The 23,428-nt window shown below is 40.6% G+C and overlaps 1 protein-coding gene across 1 annotated transcript in view; it reads left to right on the top strand.

Moving 5' to 3' along the window:
• Positions 1 to 23,428, top strand: part of LOC136886748 (uncharacterized) — a 595,319-nt gene that overhangs the window by 555,238 nt on the left and 16,653 nt on the right. Inside the window, exons 13-17 of the mRNA XM_068230940.1 lie at positions 6,088 to 6,171; positions 6,322 to 6,447; positions 9,901 to 10,101; positions 13,493 to 13,788; positions 19,584 to 22,066. Coding sequence (XP_068087041.1) covers positions 6,088 to 6,171; positions 6,322 to 6,447; positions 9,901 to 10,101; positions 13,493 to 13,788; positions 19,584 to 22,066 — 3,190 coding nt within the window. The remainder of the gene's footprint in view (positions 1 to 6,087; positions 6,172 to 6,321; positions 6,448 to 9,900; positions 10,102 to 13,492; positions 13,789 to 19,583; positions 22,067 to 23,428) is intronic.

Raw genomic sequence — 23,428 nt, 5'->3', positions numbered from 1 at the left:
TTTCCTGAAGTATGTGCTGAGAAGAAAATAAAATGTTGGTGGTGATTATTGTTTTAATAGGAAGTAAAGCTAGGCAACCGTCCTCTATTAACACAGATCAGAGTGGGGAAAGGTATATGTAAATTTTATCCATAACATGGTAAAGCGTAGAGTCATGGATCAATTTTTGGACTTAGATGATGAAAGAGTGAGTACAGATTCTTCGGTTGTTCCACTGTTAGCATCCTCTTACGATTTTCTGGGGTTATAGATAATGCATCCTTTCACTCCACCCACAGGGTAGATAAATAATTCCCATAAATCTAAAGATATATATATCACAATGTTCTACGTCCAACAATATGACAGCTGACCCAGCAGACAGCATTCCCATACCATTTCACAAGATAGCCTCACCTGCCAGGTGTATGCATAAAATTTTGGCTGTTTTGTGGTAAATAAAACACGTAATTTTCAAGGAAAATTCTTTTCTTGTTGATTCAAAATATTGGTCATCAAATTCTATACACTTCGCCCACCTCTCAGGTAAGTTATGAATACCATGCCAGAAAAATGCTTGTCTTTTGCGGCAAACCATTCGTCAAACCATTTTCCAAGTTCCTCTAAATTGCTATAGTGTTGCTCTGTGAGCGCGTGCCCCGTTGATTCGAAGAGGTAATAGTGAGATGGCGCTAAGTCGGGCGAGTACGGTGGCTGCGGAAGGATGTTCCATCCAAGCGATTTCAAGGTGTATTTCACTGGTTTTGCTGTGTGAGACGGCGCATTGTCGTGTAACAAAATCACTTTGCCATGTCTCCTGTTCCAATCCGCTAGTCTTTCGATCAATGCGTGATTTAAATTAATCATTTGTTGGCGATATCGTTGTGCGTTAACGGTTACTCCGGGCTTCAAGAATTCATAATACACAATACCGCTCTGGTCTCACCAGACACAAAGCGTGGTCTTCTTGCCGAAGTGATTTGTCGAAAGCATGTCTCATATGTTGTAATCGACGGAGCGTGTCCACCATATGTTTCTACCAGTAAACGATGACTTTCCACAGCCTTTTTCTATTGAGTAAATAAGGAAAACAATGCGTGCCGCGAATGTTCTTTTTCGCGCACAAACGTCGACATGATCACTGAACGATACAACACAGACGCTAGTATTTGGCGGACTCAACTTGTGTGCGTTGGTAGGTTAATGTCAAAGAAACTGACGTATGTGTCAAATTCATACGCTGCGTACTGTTCGCTCGCGTTTCTCTTAATGAAACTGGAAAAGACTTATGCATACACCTGGAGATTGGCGTCCAACAAAATGGTCTCTGATTTAACACAGAACAATTTTATGGCCGTAAATATTCGCAAGATACGTATTATGAGAAAATCTGCTGCCTTCCTTTAACGTCATCGTGTGTAAGGGGTTTTTCTGTGAACTAAACGAAACGCTAGTCAGAGACAGTGGAAACTCGTTTAAAACACGGTGCCATTTGTACCTACTGTATATAGAAGGCAGTGTTCTGGCACACCGTAATAACGTGAGGATGAAGATGACGAGCGCTGGTTGCCTGGTTGCCACAGTGTCTGATTTCTCCTTCTTCTCCCTCTTCTTCTTTATATCAGCCTTGTCCCACATCACGTAGGGTCAGCGTTGCTTTGTGGATTCTTCTCTTCCATAAATGTCTCTCCAATGCTTCTTCCCTCTTTCAACCTTTTACTCTCAGATCCCCTTTTACCTTGCCTTTCCATCTCATTTTTGGTCTCCATCTCTTCCTTAACCCTTCAATTTCCAGGTTTCCAATTATTTTCCCCTCGTAGTCCTCCCCTCATCTCTGCACATGTCCATACCATCTTGAACCTTCTCCCTTTCACTGATCCTCTGATGTAACCATTCCTTACTCTATCCTTTCTTGTAACTCCATTCATCTATCTTAACATTCTCATTTCTGCCACTTCCATCTTTCTCTCTTGGACTCTTATGATCGGCCAAGTTTCTGCATTATAAAGCATCGCAGGTCTCACCACAGATTTATAGAGTATTCCTTTCATCTAGCAACTGACCTTCTTATCACTAAAGCCCGGACTTTTATGCAGTAACAGGTTAGATTGTAAACTAATTTGGTTAGTAGGAAGTGTCGGCCACCCGCTCTTCAATAATGTAGCAAGAGTATCATAAATTATAGGGGTTCTGATGGGCCGTACCCCTGATGTTTATAAACCTCATAGCACAATCGTTGTGAAGGTAGACTATACTTGCTACTCGCTTCAGTAAGTTTGCATTCTAACCTATTAATGCATAAAAATCCGGGCTCTACTTATCACTCAGTACTCCACTCAATTTCTTCCAATTCATCCACCCATTATTTACCCTGTGTTGTACTTCAGCCTCCAGACGGTGTCTGCTTTCTGTCCACGCAAAATTGTCTACTCTACATTGATGACGCTACGTACATATAAACCCCCAACCCAGAAACATATCAACGTTAATAATCACCTCACAGTTTCAAACGCACATCCAATATCATGGGAATTAAATAAGTAGACGTAGGTTTCTACCAGTAGTAGTGTTGACATCGTACGCTGAAACACGAGTGTCATGCATGATCTTCCCCAACGCACAAGGTACATCACGTAATAATCGAACGTGTTTCAATGCCCACACAGCTCTTCTACCTCTGCAGACCACGAAATTATACAAGTGAATATTCCCTAATGCTCTATCCATGACGAGAGTAAATAAGTCATGGCATCCACTGGCAAGTAATGTAAGGAACAAATGCTGAGCCTGATGAAAATATGTACTATACCGGGTGGGTAAATGTTCGTTATCTACTTGCGTATGATGCCAGTAGATGGTGTTTGTAAACAACAGTGTGGGTATAAGCATGCCCCCAAGTTCAGTGTGTGAGCGAGAGGGTCACAAAATGGAAGTCAACAAGCAGGAGCAACGATCGTATATGAAAATAGCAGTTCTCCACGGCAGAAATGCACATTAATGCCATGCAGAGCTGCGGGAAGCATTAGGTGTGCATGCCATGCCCTACAGAACAGTGGCGAGGTGGGTGGAGACGTTTAAACTGGGTAGAGTATCAACTGCCGATTTGCCCCGCCCAGGCCGTCCAGTGTCCATAGACAAAGATGTGCGGATAATGGTGATCGATCTGTGTTTACATGAGGTCTGTAACCAGTGGAGACCTCTCGTTTGTACGTAGTGTTGTGTATTTGCTGTCTATACCATAATAAAACAATGTTTACTAATGGCCTGCGTTCTGTCACTTTCCTACGAGAATCTCCTGAAGTCAGAATTTGCCTTCAGGCACTGTGCATAAGTACATGCCCTATATTTCCAAAGGCATATCTTAGATTTTCCATGTTGTCTCCTGTTCGCGAGACAAAAATAGTTGCCATGACTTATGACTCGATCCTCGTATTTACAATAGGACTGGCGTGGGATTGGCCCTTGTAAATCATAATCACAGAAGACGTTACAATTGGCCTCCTCTGAAGAAATGATGATCCAAAATTCCTGAACCCACTTCACTCAGAAACCACCGGCAGAAATCAACACGCTAAGGTTCATCTTAACTCTTCACAACAGTAAATTTGTAAGGATACAGATGAAGATCCTTTTTGATAATTCTTCAACACGACGATCTTTTTAATTCCCTCTTGCACAGAAAACCGTCGTTCGTTCCAGCCTTTCCTTCATTCGAGCAATGATTTCTGGTGTTCGAACTCTTTTCGGATAGCTACGGTGTTTATTCGCTACAGAACCCGTTTCGCGCCATTTTGCCACTAAGTTTTCCATTGCACACTTTGCTGGAAGTTTTGCTAAAACACTTCCTGCCTTAAACTCTTGCGCAAACAGTTCCGCTCAGGTTTTCCACCAATCGTGCTTCACATAACACTCGACAATGAACACGAGATGCAGGAGATGCGCACGCACAGACATGTGACAGCAACCAAGTGATGTATCATAATCATGGTTTCCAGCATTCCTTGTGATGGGCAGTTCTCCTGTTCATTAACAAGGGTCGATTCCGCGTCAATCTTATAAATATTTTTCGGACCAGTTTTGGTTTGCTCACCTTATATATGCTGGTGCACGAGCGCTATAAAAACTTTTAAAATTCAAAATATTGAAAATTTGAGCTGGTTTCTTAGAAAGATTTGATACTACAGAAATGTTCAAAAGTGTTAATTTATTATTAATATAAACCTTCAGTTTCAAACTATAACAAAGAGATACATCAATTAACTCCCAAGATATGAAAGTACGGGGTGTTTGAAAAAGGACTCCCTGGTTTCAATGTGTCCTAGAATCTGTACAAAGTGACATACACTATTCTAGTTTGCAGTGTGTGATTCATCAACTCTCCAAGTTTCGCTCCCTTGCAGTTGGCAGGTCTGCTTGACCTTGAGACGGCGCCAGTGCTTTTTTTCCTCTGTTCAGTCCAGGCGTGCGTGCAGTGCAGTGCAGAGCAACTCAGTAGCAATGTGTACTCCACAACAGAAAGCGCAGTGTGGTGAAAACTGAGTCAGTTATAACAGTGTAACGTAATTTTAGACGTCAGTATGGTGGTGAACCACCTACAGTAAAAAATATCCGTCATTGGCTAAAGTCTTTCGAGGAAACCGGTAGTGTTTTAAAAGCGAAATCACCAGGTAGACCGAGAACTTCTGAAGATGTTGTTGAACATATCCGTGTCTCGAGTGTTCGGAGCCCGAAGAAGTAATTGGTCAGACGTAGTCTATAGTGCCTAAAGGTACCGTGTATGATGTTGTACGTAAAGTTGCGCCCCAACAAATTGCAACTTTTACATGAATTAAAACCTACTGATCAAATCGAAAGTAATGAAGTGTACTAAACAATACTTGAAGGAACTCTCTTTCATGGTATGTACTCACTGATGTAGTTTTCATTAATTTCCCCATTAAATTTATACTTAAAACTAGGGAGTTCTTTTTCAATCACCCTGTATATTAACAGAATGGATTTTCAAGTAATATATCTCAGCAGTACGCATAAGGGAATCGGCTTTCACTCAAAGGAATAAAACAATAATCACTACTGGCCATTCAAATACTAGTTAAAATAATGGGTTACACAATAATAGAGAATATTAAACCACGTGCATAAGAAACCAGCAAGTACATAAGGAATCAAATCAATAGTATTTGTAACTTTACATCGATGTAGTTAGAAACGGGTTGGCTGATACATCTACCAAAGAGGCGGTCACATTGCCCCCCGTTGCCTTACAAGGTTCAAGCCAGTGATATTTGGTAATCTCTCATTGATAGCTGAAGTGGCAGGTCACCCCTCTTTCAAATAAGGTGAGAACGATTAAAAGAACCACGAAGGCTTGGAAGACTTCCCCTCGAGTTCCTTGGAAGGAAGCAATGGTATTATGTCGTCTTCGGACAGGCCATTATATAGCAACGCACTCCTACTTACTGAAGGGAGAAGCCCCACGCCGTGTACTTGCGAGCACTATCTCCATCATTCTACGAGATGACGAGCAGTCAGTAGACTTTGTCATCCATTTTATGATGGATAGTGAGCTGTTTTATTGTCTTTAAAAGTAATTTCTATTTGTTTTAAATGTTTATGATATTGTTAACTAAGTCATTTTATTCTGCTGTATGTGTTTCTTCTATCTTTATGTATTTTTATATGTTATTTCCTTCTTTCAACTTTTAATTACAATTAAATATATGATTTCACCTTAAAGGCAAAGTCTTATTTAATTGTATGACATTTCATATAATTTGAAATAATTTCATAGAAAAATAAGGCAAACCGAATTAGATCCACTGATTCTTTAAATTAATAATCATTTTTTAAATCATAGACAGTGAGCAATTTGGAAGTTTTAATTATTATTCCGTTTCGTTTCATCTCTTACCATTAGGGGCCGATGATTTAGATGTTAGGTCCCTTTAAACAACAATCATCATCATCACCTGTAACTTCAAAAGTGCAACAAAAACAATGAGATGTAATGTGATATTCTGTAGAAATCTAATGCTTATAGGGTCAGCATTCACTACCTCCCACTCATTTAACCAGGCTTATAATGTAAATTTTCTCGTTGTATTTCAGTGAAACTGGCCGTGTTCTAACGACCATGAAAGCTGGTGACTTTTTCGGTGAAATCGGCATTCTCAATTTGGATGGACTGAACAAGTGAGTAATCCATACTATTAATAAACATGAAAGGGTGCCTGCTTGTTTTTATGTATGTTTGTTTGTGTGTTTCTTTGGTATAGGTTCTAAAAACTTAAATTTAACCTTTTATACAGATCCAATAATTTATCACATTTTGATGTATTCCAGACGGACGGCTGACGTGCGATCTGTTGGTTACTCCGAGTTGTTCAGCCTATCTCGAGAGGATGTTCTAGCTGCCATGAAGGACTATCCAGAAGCTCAAGAAATTTTACAAAGCTTAGGGCGTAAAAGGTTTGTAAACACATCATTATTTTTAACGTTCTGTACTTGAATTTACTGTGTCTCCTGAAAAGAATAGTCGACAATGTCTAAGACAAAATTCTGGAAATAGTATACGAAAAATACTGGTGGAATTAGTTTTGCTTACCATATGGTAGACGTTGATAGAAGAATGATATAATGCTTACTTTAGGGGCTGATGATAAAGTTGCGTATTTATTTGGTTAACCCAAGAAAGAGCGCGTTCACTCCTTGGACGCGAGAGGTCGCGCTGGGTCTCTTAGACTAAATTGTATCAAATGAGATGTTACTGTATTTTACTTGTTCTATATTATTTGTTACATTTTATTGTTCTGGGATTGATTTTTATTGTTTACACGGAAATATTCTGGTTTTAGCTAATTTAGAAAAATATTTCACACAATGCAAAATTAACTGAAAATTTTAGTTCAGTCAGCGCGTACTCATTATACTATAAAATCAATCTACTGCTTCTAATAATAATTATCACAATATGTGTAATAACATGTACACAAATACACGGCATAAGCCTACTCATTTGCCTTCAACACCACCTGCCCCTGCACACTCGTGACTACGGCCCGGATTTTTATGCAGTAACAGGTTATATTGCAAACTAATTTGGTTAGTAAGAAATGTCGGCCACCCGCTCGTCCATAATGTAGCAAGAGTAACATAAATTGTAGGGGTTTGGATGGGCCGTACCCCTAATGTTTATGCAAACCCCATAGCATAATCGTTATGAAGGTAGACTATACTTGCTACTCGCTTCAGTAAGTTTGCATTCTAACCTATCAATGCATACAAATCCAGACTCTACTCGTGACACAAGTTGAAACTGTGCGCTCCTTGCAGATGTACGACTGAAATGTGCTACGCAATGTTTGCGCCAATCACAGTAGAAATAGGCCCTGTTTCCCGCCTCGATTGTACAGACCATTCACATTTCACTCCAGATTCGCTTCGGTCTTTTAGCACGCTGCGTAGACTTATCTGCCACCAGTGAACCCATTGTGTAAACAAACAGATATAGCATTTCTGCGCAAATGCCTGACAGATAACACACATCTCACCCCTTTCCACTACCTGCAGCTTATTTACCGCTCTGTTGAGAGAGGCCAAGGAATTACTCTTGGTTCACACCGTGCCAGAACAGCCTCATATTTAAATGGGTTTTATGCACTGTCTGCTCGGCTATGGAAACTTCTACCACCTGAAGTAAAGCAGCTTTCTCTTCCTCTCTTCTTCCGCACTTTAAAGAAAATGTATATTTAAATAGAAACCAAGGTGTGATGTAAAAAACTTGTATAAATTACTATTTCAAGAAGAATGTGTGCAAGTACAGTTGAATGTGGGCGAATGTGTATGCGTACGCTTGTAGTAAAGGTTATGAATGAGTATGAGCTTGGAAGTGTGTGTTTACAGGGGTATGAGTGAGGGTTGAATGACTGTCTTGTTACTGTTAATATGTATAACATAAATGAATATAATTATTACTCTATGAGCACAATGTTTGGAGTATACGTAAGTTTAAAATTCTGTATACAGCTGTAAATATTCAGTAGAGTTTATATAAACATGCTCGAACATCTGAGTATGCAGGCACTTATGTGTATGTGGGGCTACCCCTTCTCCATCTACCACCCCTAGCTTGTACATGAACAATTTAAGGAATATAATAATAATAATAATAATAATAATAATAATAATAATAATAATAATAATAATAATAATAATAATAATAATAATAATATAATAGACTGAGCAAATGGATGAGTGGTTTGGTCACGTAGCTGTCAGCTTGCTTTCAGGAGATAGTTGGTTCGAACCCCACTCTTGGCAGCCCTGAAATAGTTTTCCGTGGTTACTCATTTTCACATCTTAATGGAACTGTCGTTGTGAATCAGTAGGAGAATGTTGTTCTCCGGATCTCAAGATAGCGGGTTCAAACCCAGCAGTGGTAGTGGAATTTTTGAAGGGCGTAAAAAAAGTTCATTCGACACACCTTATCATACGATGTCATCATGTAAAATTCATTAAAACTCAGCCATAGACGCCCAAAGAGAGATTCTGTTTACTCTGCCATCTAGTAGGCGTGGAGTAAAAGGGAGCGTCGAAATTGACGAGCAGAGAGACAGATTGCATCAAATTAACGTGTATGAGGATACGATTATTATTATTATTATTATTATTATTATTATTATTATTATTATTATTATTATTATTATTATTATTAAGACCGTGGTCGCTTCGTTCCCACTCTAGCCCATCCCATCGTCGCCATAAGACCTACATGTGTCGATGCGGCGTAAAGAAAAGTGTATTGAATAATAATAGTCCGCCTCTGTGGTGTAGTGGTTAGTGTGATTAGTTACCAACCCCAGAGGCCCGGGTTCGATTCCCGACTCTGCCACTAGTTTTGAAAATTGGTACGAGGGCTGGAACGGGGTCCACTCAGCCTCGGGAGGTCAACTGAGTAAAGGGGGGTCGATTCCCACCTCAGCCATCCCCGAAGTGGTTTTCCGTGGTTTCCCACTTCTCCTCCAGGCAAATGCCGGGATGGTACCTAGCTTAAGGCCACGGCCGCTTCCTTCCCTCTTCTTTGTCTTTGTCTATCCCTTCCAATCTCCCGTACAAGGTCCCTGTTCAGCATAGCAGGTGAGGCCGCCTGGACGAGGTGTATCCCCCGAAGTAATGTCTCACGCTCCAGGACACTGCCCTTGAGGCGGTAGAGGTTGTATCTCTCGCTGAGTCCGAGGAAAAAACCAACCCTGGAGGGTAAACAGATTAATAATAGTAATAATAATAATAATAATAATAATAATAATAATAATAATAATAATAATAGTCCGACTCGTTGGCTGAACGGTCAGCGTACTGGCCTTCGGTTCAGAGGGTCCCGGGTTCGATTCCCGGCCGGGTCGGGGATTTTAATCGTCTCTGATTAATTCTTCTAGCCCGGGGACTGGGTGTTTGTGTTTGTCCCAACACTTTCCTCTTCATATTCACACAACACACTGCACTACCAACCACCACAGAAACACGCAATAGTGATTACATCCCTTCATATAGGGTTGGCGTCAGGAAGGGCATCCGGCCGTAAAACAGGGCCAAATCCACATGTGCGACACAGTTCGCACCCGCGACCCCACAGGTGTGGGATAAGCGGTAGAAAAAGAATAATAATAATAATAATAATAATAATAATAATAATAATAATAATAATAATAATAATAATAATACCAACAAATTAGGAAACATACATTCTGACCTGTATGTACGTATGTATGTATGTATGCAGTAAAGATAAGGAATATGTATGGAACGTTCAAATTATGTCTTGTAAGGAAATTTTCGTGAAAATAATTTAATGTCTAATTAGCTTTCATTCCTGTGTTATATTTTGAACATAATCAATGGCTTTTCTTTCAAATTTCTCTGTAGACTGATGGAGGCTCGGAACATGAGCAAACCCAAATCATCTGGACAGGCTGGGGATGGCAAGGGCGGTGGAGGAGACGGAGGGAAAGACGGTGTAGCTGGAGCAGATGGAGACAGCAGAGCTGGCAAGAGGATCGTGGAGAAGCTGAGAAGCGACGTCAAAGGCCTTAAGAATGTACTCCGGAAGAGCAGAAGAGGAGCAAGGTAAGGTGGACAAGAGGTTTGTTTCCAAAAAGAGGACAATATTTAATTTTGTACTTTAAATATTATTCTGATCAGTTTGCTGGATGGAATATAGGTTTATAAGCTACTATGGGAAAATTGGAAAGGATGGGCGAGGAACGGGGAAGGAACTGGCCGTGGCCTTAAGTTAGGTACCATCCCGGCATTTGCCTGGGGAGAAGTGGAAAACCACGGATAACCACTTCGAGGATGGGTGAGGAGGGAATCGAAACCCCCCTACTCCGTTGACCTCCCGAGGCTGAGCTGACCCCGTTCCAGCCCTCGTACCACTTTTCAAACTTCGTGGCAGAGACGGGAATCAAATCCGGACCTCCGGGGGTGGCAGCTAATCATACTAACCACTACACCACAGAGGCGGACGGAGTTCCATAAAATAAATTCATTTAATTCCGGTGTCCGGCTCCATTGCTAAATGCTTAGCGTGCTGCCATTGGTCCAGAGAGTCCCAGGTTCTATTCCCGGCCGGGTCGGGAATTTTAACCTCAATTGGTTAATTGCAATTGCTTGGAGGCTGCGGGGGGGGGGTGGCGTATTTAGCATTATAAATCATGCTAGGTAGAGCCCTCATCTTCACAGACATGCAGGTCGCCTAATAGGCTGTCTACGAGTTAAAGAACCGCATCCGGCCTCTCCGGAGGCCATACGCCATTATTATTATTATTATTATTATTATTATTATTATTATTATTATTATTATTATTATTATTATTATCTAATTTTAGTTAATTTTAACCCAATTTTTCAAGTTAGAGGTTGTGTTTTCTAATGAGCGTACGTCAATAAAATCTACATATTAAAAGAGCTTACTAAAAACGGCTTTGGCAAATCCGTCCATCGGTTCTACTGGACCGATTTACTTCATTTCTGTTATATTTTCTCCGGAATTATCTGCCGGTGAATCATGAGACACTGATAGGTCTCTAAGTTCAGCCAATTTTGATTAATCATAAAATGAAATCGTTAAATGATCACTCCAATAATTGCAGGCGAAGGCTTACCCTAACCCGCAATACATTCTGCACTTAGCAGGCTGCTAAGCTTCTAACACTTTCATTAACATTTTGATATATGTGATTTTCATCCTAAGTATTGTCATTGCATGCAGCCATGTTTGATTACTACCGGTCAAGCCAGAGAGTCTCACGGAAGAACACCATTCCCTGTTATAGTTGGGCCCACAAGAGTTAAAATCTGACGTTTAAGCGCCACCGGCGAGGAAAAGTTGACTAACGCTGCTCGAAAATGATCTGTTTCTATGGCAATGATAACAGAGATGCCACATTTAAGGATGCTATCGCCACGTGGGTTGGCTTGCTCTCAGTCACTTTTGTGATGTTATTCGGAGTAACACTGTGTTAGCTGTGTTAGTTGTTGCTGGTTTATGTAACTATTTACGTGTTTGTCTCCAGAATATTATTTTCGCTGTTAGTTTATTTTTTGTAAGCTAATCAGTGGCTAGTTTTACAGTTCTATTCTGTATTTAACATGTGAGGTTATTGTCAGTTTAGTGATTATAAAATCTCATATTTATCGGCAATGACATGTTCTGTCTTAAATGCTTGAATTATTGGCTCGAGCTTAGGAACGGGTCAAAGTTCATTGAATTGCAGTACACCTACATATTTGATTAAATATTCAGCCTGTATGAAACGGTGATATGCCTCAGGCTGAGGTAACTATGACAACGCAGCGTACTTCGTAGTTACTGCTTTCCCCGCTCGAATGTCAGACTCAAACTCTCGTGGGCCCAACTATAAACACTCTTTGATTCTCTAACCTTTCCCAGCTTCCAAATATATTCAACAGATGGCAGAGTGACCCTAATAACTTACATGGTGCTAAGAGAAAAAAAGTCTACGTACAAACAGATCCCATCATGACACACGACTTAGACATTATCTGGGACCACCTGTCGAAGGATAACCTAGCTACATTAAAAAGAGTGAAGGCCGTGTATCTTAAAACGCGGAAAACTCTCCTTCGAGACTAAATTATGAGTTCACAAGACAACCGTTCTATATAGAGAAACTGCGATTAAAAATACCATTGCCTTTACGACACAATACCACGTTTTACTTCAGGAACTGCAGGATTAAAAAAAACGAATATATGGACAGATTCTTGGCAAAGCGACGACATCATGACGTCAGAATGGATGAATTCTGACTACGAACTGTGGCATACCACAACGCTCTTCTTATTAAATGTTCATAAAATAATTGCAAAGGGCAGACAAAACAATACGAGTACGAGAGCCCTATCAAGAATATATTCTGACCTACTTATAACGAAGCAGCGCAGGTTCTCTAGTTTATAATTAAGTTACAAATATAATGTTTACTTGAAGGTGAAAAATGGTTTGATATAACATAACTTCATAACTTATAAATCAGATAAAAATAATACGAAAGTACCTACACTGTACTTAGCTTAATCTTCATACAATGTTTTTGTACTTTTCCCAAAAGTTTAGTCAAATATTTGACCGCTCCATTCTTGAAAGAAATAGATAAGTGTGATATACAATATCAAGCACCTTTTAATGTTTTATTTTTAAAAAATTGCTGTTATAATGCGTTTACAAACAGGTGGGAACAATGGCAGGAGGGTACTCGGAATGAGGAGATCAAGGCTAATTTAGGAATGAACTCGATGGATGAAGCTGTACGCATAAACAGGCTTCGGTGGTGGGGTCATGTGAGGCGAATGGAGGAGGATAGGTTACCTAAGAGAATAATGGACTCTGCTATGGAGGGTAAGAGAAGTAAAGGTAGACCAAGACGACGATGGTTAGACTCGGTTTATAACGATTTAAAGATAAGAGGTATAGGCCTAGAACTAAATGAGGACACAACACTAGTTGCAAATCGAGGATTGTGGCGACGTTTAGCAAATACACAGAGGCTTGCAGACCGAACGCTGAAAGGCATAACAGTCTATAATGATAATGTATATATGTATGTTTATTTACGAGTCGTCCCAATTTTAAGTTTTAGTTGTCATTTTATGTATTAATCTAGTTTTGTTATCTATATGCCTATTATGCATATAAAATTATTGTTATTATTATTATTATTATTATTATTATTATTATTATTATTATTATTATTATTATTATTATTATTATTATTATTATTATTATTATTATTATGCATATGGACCTTAAATAAATCGATTCAAATGAGTTATCTTTTTACATTTTGAAGTTGTACTTCACACCGACTTGTAGCAACTATGATCACAGGTGAGTATATTCTACATTAGTAACTAGACAGAAAGGATTTCTTTTTTCGTTATTCAATCGCATTGAATCATTTCTCTTCGAAACTGAAATCGTTTTGGTTTTTTCCAGAACCAAAGACGAATCGCTAGAGCTCCAGCCATTGACACCTGGAGCAGTAGGCAGTGGCGGAGAAGGCTCTGGCAGTGTGTATTCGTCAGGAAAAGGCATGCTACGTCGTATGTCACGAGTTCGTAGTGACGAAACGGAAGAACCCTCCGGTTCTTCAGAGCAACCTGTCTCTCCCACGGAGAAACTGGGTGCCGGCCTTCCTCTCCTGCACAGACTACGATTGCTGAAGGAAAAGCAAGATCGGGAGGAGAAAGGCAAGGCTCTACTTTCTCCAACATCCTCAACACCACCTGCAGGTTGGTTGTCAGATAAAACTTGTTAATTTCATCATGAGGTATTACTAAGGGGAGACTTTCTCAATATAAACAGCGGAAAATATTTTCAAGTCATCAATAATGTTAATACTGTTTCACAGTAGGGTAGATCATATTTTCTACATGACTGAATGGGTGGCTATATTTCTAGAAAATAGAACTCAGAGAATTATAATATGTTAAGCATTATCTGATCCCGTAATTATTAAGAGTGGAGTTCCTCAAGGCACTGTCATGGGACCCTTATTTTCTCATATATATAAATGATATGAGTAAAGAACTGGAATCAGAGATTAGGCCTTTTGCAGATGATCTTATTCTGTATGGAATAATAAATAGGTTACAAGATTGTGAGCAACTGAGAAAAAGACCTCGACAATATTGTGAGATGGACAGCAGGCAATGGTATGATAATAAACGGGTTAGAAGTCAGGTTGTGAGTTTTACTGATAGGAAAAGTCGTCTCAGTTTTAATTACAGCGTTGATGGGGTGAAAGTTCCTTATGGGGTTAATAAAAGGAAAGATCTTCATTAGGGTAATCACATAAAGGGTATTGTCAATAAAGTGCACAGATCTCCGCAGATGGTTATATGGGTATGTAAAAGAGAGGGCATATAAGTATCTGGTAAGACCCCAACTAGAGTATGGTTCCAGTGTATGGAACGCTCGTCAGGATCACTTGATTCGAGAACTGAAAAAAAACAAAGTAAAGCAGCTCGATTTGTTCTAACAAAAGACTAGCGTTACGAAAATGCTGCAGAGTTTAAGCTGGGAAGACTTGGGAGAAAGGAGACGAGCTGCTCGACTATGTGGTATGTTCCGAGCTGTCAGTGGAGAGGTGGCGTAGTATGACATTAAGAGTTAATAAGTTTCTGTGGTGTTTTTATAAAAGTAAGAAAGATCACAATATGAAGACAAAGTTGGAATTCAAGAGGACAAATTGGGGAAATATTCGTTTATAGGAAGAAAATTTACTAAGGGAGGTGTTCGATAAATTTCCAAATCCTTTACAATTATTTAAGAAAAGACTAGGTAAACAACGGATAAGGAATCTGCCACCTCGGGGACTGCCCTAAATGTAGATCAGTAGTGACTGATTGATTGAATGAATTGGTATCATATGGTCAATCATATTCAGTAATGATAAGAGTACAAGGAAAAGTGAATTGATCTGAATTGCAGTTAACTGAGAAATATTTTACTCAATTGCCATTACAAACTACTTTTTTTCAACAAGTGATGAGTAAAATTGCAATAACTTAACAAAACTCCAGTCTACTATTTACAGAACTCTAGTCAACGGACCTCGTCATCCGTTTTATAAGGTATGGTGGCCTATTTGATCGTGTATAAAAGTGAGTTTTTCTGTTTTTAATTTAATTTTATTGTTAAGTGTGTTTTATTCGGGCTTTAGTTTGATTTGTGTATGTTTTAACTTGAATGATATTTATTATTGTACTTGAAGGCAATGCCTTATTCTACCCTGATCTATTTTCTCTATTATTTTATAAGAAAATAAGGCATTCCGATTTAGATCCACTGATTATTTTAAATTCACGATCATTGTTCATCATCGTTTCTTTTAAATTTCTAGTCGGCGGATACATTTTAAAATTTCAATTATCATTACATTCCATTCCACCTCGTACCATTGGGGGCCGATAACCTAGATGTTAAGCCCCTTTAAACAACAAGCATCATCAGCAGCACAATTTTTTTTAAGACATTCTTTCTTTCTTAATCTGTTTACTCTCCAGGGTTGGTTATTCCCTCGGAGTCAGCGAGGGATCCCACCTATACCGCCTCAAGGGCAGTACCCTGGAGCGTGAGACTTTGAATCGGGGGATGAAACTGGGAAGGAGGTCCAGTACCTCCCCCAGGCGGCCTCACCTGCTATGATGAACAGGGGCCTTGTGTTGGGATGGGAAGATTGGAAGCGACAAGCAAGGAAGAGGGAAGGAAGCGGCCGTGGCCATAAGTTAGGTACCATCACAGCATTTGCTTGGAGGAGAAGTGCGGAAACCACGGAAGAGCACTTCGAGGATGGCTGAGGTGGTAATCGAACCCACCTATACTCAGTTGACCTCACGAGCCCTCGTACCATTTTTCAAATTTAGTGGCAGAACCGGGAATCGAACCCGGGTCTCTCAGGGTGCATGCACCGGTGCATTGTGCGGCGCAAGGTGCAAAAGACGTCTTCGCTACGTTGATCAGAGTGCAGACCCGCCACTCCACGATTTTCAGCAATGGCGCTGTCTCTCTCTCTCTTTCCCTACGCCTGTCTCACTCGCTACGCCTGCCTCTCTCTACCTCACTTTCTCTGCAGCGCTCCACTATTCGAGCTGAGTTGATCCGAGCTTAGCCGACGAGTCGCCCCGAGACAAAACGCTGGTCCGAACCGAGCCGAGTCGGACCTATGCACGGTGCACAGAACCTCTCGGTTTGCACGTGTGAGATTTTGGGCGTTTGAGACGCCCTGCGCTACACCACACAGGCGAACTAAGAAGTGAATTACAAGTAAAAATTACTTTTTTCTAAAAAATAACGATTATAAGTAAAACTAACTAGCAATGTAATCGCTACGAAGTAATACTCAATTATTTTCCAACTGTGATTACAATGAAGGCCTGCACAGATATGTCACCACTACCTACTTTCCAGCCCCCGTAAATAACTCTATAATTGTTGTTTGTTGTTTGAGTCATCAGACCATAGGCTGATTTGATGCAGCCCTCCATGCCACCCTATCCTGTGTTAATCTCTTCATTTCTACGTAACTACTGCATCTTACATCTGCTATAATATGCTTGTCATATTCATACCTTGGTCTACCCTTACCGTTCTTCCCGCCTACACTTCCCTCAAAATCCAACTGAACATGTCCTGGGTGTCTTAATATGTGTCCAATTATTCTATCCCTTCTTCTCGTCCATTTTAGCCAAATCGATCTCGTCTCACTATTTCGATTCAGTATCTCTCTATTTTCTTTCTTTCTTTCTGAGCTAGTTATCTCCCATGTTTCACTTCCATACAATGCCACGCCCTATACGAAAGTCTTCAAAAATATCTTTGTAATTCCTATATTAGTGTTCGAAGTGAGCAAATTACTTTTCTTAAGAAAGGTCTTCCTTGCTTGTGCAGTCTGCACTTTAGTCCTCTTTACTTCTGCCATTGTTAGTTATTGTTCTTCTTTTTCCTTTTTGTTAGTGGATATATAAATGAGTGTATGACTAAAACTATGTACTGTACAGCTAACACATATCTTACGGTGCATAAACTTTCTTTATAATATTTTGTGCAGATGTGTCGTGGTAAATATACAATTGACCGTAGAGTGTTTTTACTCATAATCAGCTTTATCTAGGTTATGATTTTGTTTCTGTGTATTTTATGACTATGTATCGCTGAATTTATTGCACTCCAAGTCTGCTGTAATGTTTCATTTTTCAAATAGGTGAGCTCAGTGGGAGTCTTGCAAAGTAAGTTTCTAATCGGCCTCATCTTCCTAACCGTCTGCCCTGCCCTACCCAACCTCAGTCCTCGCTGGCATTTTATTTCTTGGTAAGTGGGAGGGTGCTTAAATACTGCTGCAACAGGCAACTAAAAGGGGTACTAGGGACACTTAACTGGGAGCGATGGTTGACGGGTATAGGATCTCTAGCTGATTCTGGCATTATTTTAGTTCTTTAACCTTCTTTGAATAGGGAAATAAGAATTCAGTTGGTTGGTAGATTTTAACTCTGCTGATTCGAGAACAACCTTCTACTGCAATAACACGCGGTTTTCTATACACAGCAGGTGCTGCCCACCCTCATAGAGATACAGCGAACTCGGAGACTAGGCACTTCTCCCGATTATAGGGTGCTAAGGTTTGGCAAGCCTGCATACGTAGCCAGCCATGACCCAGTTTTAAAACCGCTCATCAGAGCGCTGCGACGTCATCAGTCACGTGACCGCCAACAGCCAATTAGCGCTTGGAGTATTAAACTTCTAATCTCCCTACCCTGAAATTTTAACTATACCTTATTATCACACCCTGTATTCATATTCTTTGAAAACATTCAAGGGTTACACTTATTATTATTACTATTTTTTTTTTCGTTGTGCCCAACTGTGGAGCGCGATTGAACTTATTTTGCACAATGTTTCTTCTTCTTCTCTTCCCAATATCTCTTCATTTTTTCACTGTGTTCCTTTCTGCGTGTTTCTGTCCAGCCTGTCTTTTTTCTTGTTGGTTTCTCTACAAATTTATGTTTGTTTACTAAGCTCCTAAATTTCATTCTATTTTGAATGGTTTCGTCCTCAGTACCCATTTCTTGTAGATCTTCATGAATTTCTGCTAACCAATTGTTGCGGATTTTCAGGGTTAGATCTAGATTTAGAATTTTTTTGTCAGCCTGTTGTTATCCATTCTGTGTAGGTGTCCGTAGAATTTTAGTCGTCTCTTTGTGATGGTATCTGTGTTTTTTTCTGTGAATTGAAAAATTTCGTGTGGTTTCTTTTTCATCCAAATTCCATATTCGAACTTTGGTCCTAGGATTTTTCTGAGAATTTTTTTCTCTTGTTTCTCAATGCTTTTCATTTGTGACCTGCCGCCAATGATCAGTGTTTCAGATGCATAAAGTGCCTCTGGTTAGATGACCGACTGTATTGTAGTGTCGTAATTGTGCATTTTTTGATATACATCTTTTGTTGTATCGGTTCCATGTGATTTTGTAAGCCCATTGCAGTTTAGCAGTTCTTTCCTTGTTAGCTTCCTGATTTAACCCTGCTGGCTGAATAATTTCACCTAGATACTTGAAATTATTATTATTATTATTATTATTATTATTATTATTATTATTATTATTATTATTTCGTTATGCCCATTCAAAGAGCGTGTTTGAACTTGTTCGTTGGCTTGATGGTTTTCGTCTTCTCATCCTCCTAAAATGTCTTCAAGAATGCACTGTGTTGCATCTTACGCTCTGTCGACAATATCCTACCAGTTTTCTACCCGTTTTTGAAGGTTTATCCACGAATTTGTACTTGGTTACTATTGTACTAAATGCTCCACGATCTTCTATGATGTCTTCCGTGAGGTCCGCCTTAGTTTCTTCTAGTCAGTTTATTTGGACCTTCGGTCAGTCTGTCGCTGTCAATTCTATAGACATGACTATAAAATTTCAGACGTCTCTTGAAGGAGGACACCGGTGAAATTGTGCCGTTTTCCATCTCTGGCGGAGATTTTCCTTTTTGTTCTATGTTGATGTACATTTTCCATGTACTGGGTTTTGACTTACGACATCTGGAGGCCTGCCTTTGATGCTAAATTGTGTAATCTCTGTACGGCCTATCTGGCTTCACCTCTGGTCCTGGTGATGATTGCTAGATCATCAGCAAAGGCTAAACATTTTGCCTAGACTTTGCTTCCCAAGTTTCCGATGCTCACACCTATGGTGTCCCTTTTCCATTCTCTAATAAACTTGTATAGAACTAATAGGGTAGAAGCCGTCACTTTGACCAATGCCCTTATATATTTCAAAAGGTTCAGAAAAATCCCCCAAGGAATTTCACTTTAAAAGCTGTATTCGTGAGAGTTTGCCGGATTAATTCTCTGGTCTTCCTGTCTAGTCTAACTGTCCACAGATTTATACGCCTTCTAAAGTCCACAAAAGTACAGATCGCGCTGGTACCTCGGCGGATCCTTAATTTTATTTTTTGCCTTCGGTGTAGAACAGTAGGTAATAAAAACACATACAAAATATATGTGATTATCCCAATATTTTGTTCACAGGGTCATTATCTCCACCATCAAGTGCCACAATTAAAGCAGAGCCAGCTCAGGAGCAAGAGGTCATCGGGGCGGGGCTTCCGCTTATACAAAGGTTAATGCTGCTCAAACAGAAAGAGGAGAAGGAACGTCTCACAGCGTTACAGGCAACAGCCAGTGGGGCTGCTGAGGTATTGTCTTCTGCCGTCAAGTCTTCAGAGCCTTCGTCTAGCAGATCGAAGGAGTCGAGTCTATCACCTCCGACAACAGGTGATGAGTCGCGGCATTCTTCATCGAAAGAGCACTCCGAAGATGAATCGTCTTCATCTAAAAGATCTTCCTCCATATTAAATAGGCTTGTATCATTAAAGCATAAAGAAAGTGTAAGTGCAGTGTCGAAACCCAGTACAAGTGCTGTCCCTACCCCAAGCACGAGTGCAGTTGCTAGTTCGGAAGGAAGCGGAAGTGAGCAGGCAACTTCAACGGTAACAACAACTACTACTACATTAACAACAACCACCGCAAAAACAACAACGACCCCGCTTCTGAAAGATAAAATTAAAATACTTGTCCAGAAAGATACGAGTAGCGTCACTACAACAGCAGCCACAACAACCACCACTGTTTCAACAACCGGTTCCGGTTTACAAGTAACGTCCGTCGCAAGTACAAGCGGGACTAGCCACAGTGGGGCTGGACCTCCTCCGATGAAAAAGCAACAGTCATGGACCTTGTTAAAAAAAGCTGCAATAGTATCGTCGACAGAACCAAAAGTGATACCAAGTGAAGTGTCTAAAACTCTTATCAGTCCGTGTGTTGCCACCAAAATCCCCCCTTTACTCGGCATTATAAGTAGTGATCAGGGTAAAGCAAAACTCACTACGAACGTTTGTGAGCCATCGTCTCCCTTACAGTCAGAAATCCCGTTAAAATCTAGGTTCGATGATTCTACAAACGAAAGTGAAACTACACAATCTGGTCCTTCCAAATCCGTTGTTATCCCGTCTTTGAGATTCGGTGATAAAAGTGTATCATCTTCCAAAGTGAATACTAGTGAGGTGTCTAATGAAGTTCAGGGTTCCATTGCTCAAGATGATTTAAAAACTAGTAGTGATGACAATAAAACAACAGATTCTGATGTAAGTAGTGCCAAAATTGTACCAGATCTTCCTCAGAGTGAAACTACAACTGTTGATAGTGTTCAGTCAGAAAGTGCAGCCACCGTAACAGTGCCAGGTAGAAGAAAACCTACTCTCCTAAAAATTCAACAAGGAACAAAATTTTATATGTCAATAGATGATTTATCACCAGAATACTCGGGTTTACCTTTCGTTAAGAAGCTCAAAATCTTAAACGAACGACAGAAGCTAGCTGAGTTAGAAAGAAAAATGGCAGGTGTATTTATGCGTAGTTCAAGTCTAGATAGTAGTAATACGGCGACGATGTCGGCATGCGGTGTTATGAGTGGAAGTTACGATGCTGGAGATTTCGATCCCAGTTTGACCAGGAGTCATTCGGAAGCGAGTGCCATGGAATATGTAAGAGCGCAGCAATTAAGCCGAGTTTCTTATGGGAAAGACGACTGGCCTCGTATATCCCAACAGACTCAGACACAACTCCCAGATTCATCGGAACAACCGCCTCATTCTCCCGAAAGCAATGAAACTCTTGAAAGGAGAAATTTGAAGAGTATTCTTAAAAAGCTTTCAGCTAGCAGTTTACTCTCGGGGAGTACAGAAGATGCTTCTGCAGGGGATGGAACAGGGAGCTCCGATACTTCATCTGCTCCAAAACCATCCAAAATAGACATGCACAAACTTATGCGGGCACCAACGGTGGAGGGTTATGCTGCACGCCACAGCAAACTCACCAAGAGTGTAACGTTCAATAGAGAAACTCTTCAATCACCTCCAGCAACCACTCCCACAACCGCAAGTCTACCTGAAAGTACATTCCCTATATCTGGAGGTGTCTTAGTCCCTTCTGAAGAAAAAGAAATAACTCAGATTCCTCCAGATAGTGCTGATAAAACTGTAATAATTAGTGATCCTGTTTTAAGACAACCACCTTCCGTAATCCCTCCCATAAAGTCTTTAGTAATAAAACCTGTGGCAAGTACAATATCTTCTGATGCCGGGGAGAAATCTGCTCCTGTAGATCCTACCATATCAACTGTTACTTCAGTGGCGCATACGGCAGTGCAAGTGGCCCTATCTGACGAGTACAACACAGTGTCGGTCACAGCAATATCAACGACTGTCGTCGAAACACGTGTCAGCACGACGACTGCTCCAGTGGATACGATGACTTCTACGACAGCAGTGAATCATTCTCTGGAAAAGAAACAGCTTCCCGAATCGTTCCTTGTCCAGCATCCACAAATACCCAACAATACCAATCAGAAGAACTTCTTCAGGCCTTCTCTACTGCTTCCGTCTCACATAGGTGAAGAAGAATATTTCAGCGAGATAATCGTTGGTATCAAACAAGTCATCCAAAATCATCTGGTGAGTAATTAGTTGAAGTTAAGTTGTTTTGCCACTGTGACCGCATGGTTAAAATTTATGATTTATTAGAAATTTCTTATCTGAATACCATTTTGGACTGGTAGCTTATGCAGCTTTCGTATACAAGGTATATCTGAACTATACCTATTAAAAAAAGAGGAATGCTCTTCGCTTTATAATAAGAACGATGGTGCAATCGGATTAGTGGGGAAAGTTTTTCTTTTGAGAAAATGAGATCACCTTGTTACTTCCGCAATTCAAATTAACGAACTTACCGCATTTGCTATGCCAGAGAGCCAGCCGCTGCCTGTTTCTGTGCATCAGATGAGGGAAGGGAGGGGAAGTGGGAAGTGGGAGACAGAGGTAATGCTCGTTTCGACCAGTCGTTTCCCAGCCCCAGTAGGCAGTGTTCTGCACAAACTGACCAGTAGCGGCGATTAGAGGGTGCGAGGGGGAAAATTCCCCCCCCCACACTTTTTGGAGAAAATATCACATTTTATTCGCATTTTAGTAGGCTGAAACTAGGAATTATTAAAAAAACTATCCGTACAAGCCCTTTTGTCTTATCAGCTAATTCTTTCCTTTATTTTCTTTAATTATTAACAAAATTATTAGCGGAAATAGGCCGGCCCCGTGGTGTGCCTCTTACCCGGAAGCCCCGGGTTCGATTCCCGGCCAGGTCAGGGATTTTTACCTGGACCTGACACCTCGTAATCTGCAGGCCTTCGGGCTGAGCAGCGGTCGCTTGGTAGACCAAGGCCCTTCAAGTGCTGTAGTGCCATGGGGTTTGGTTATTAGCTGAAATACGCAAAAAATGCCGTTCGTCGCGGCTAAACTATTCGCATAGTGCCACAGCAAGTAGTGAAGACTTTGCATGTGCTGTGAGAAAGGGCAGCAGGGTTATAGAGTCTGTTAGTTTCTTAGTGTGCAGTAAATTACTAAACCAAAACCAAACCCCATGGCACTACAGCCCTTGAAGGGCCTTAGTCTACTAAGCGACCGCTGCTCAGCCCGAAGGCCTGCAGATTACGAGGTGTCGTGTGGTCAGCACGACGAATCGTCTCGGCCGTTATTCTAGGCTTTCAAGACCGGGGCCGCTATCTCACCGTCAGATAGCTCCTCAATTCTAATCACATGGGCTGAATTGACCTCGAACCAGCCCTCAGGTCCAGGTAAAAATCCCTGACCTAGCCGGGAATCAAACCCGGGCATGCGGTTAAGAGGCAGGCACGCTACCCCTACACCACGGAGCCGGCACGTAGTCAGTTACTAAATGACTTTAATGTATAATTATACCCCACTCCTATTTAAATATAATAAATGCGTAATATTGAACCTTTGGTGAAAGTTTTATTGTGTAGT

Source organism: Anabrus simplex, chromosome X, assembly GCF_040414725.1.
Source record: "Anabrus simplex isolate iqAnaSimp1 chromosome X, ASM4041472v1, whole genome shotgun sequence".
NCBI lineage: Eukaryota > Metazoa > Arthropoda > Insecta > Orthoptera > Tettigoniidae > Anabrus > Anabrus simplex.
The sequence above is the reverse complement of the archived record's forward strand: the minus strand, read 5'-3'. Positions and strand labels throughout refer to the sequence as shown.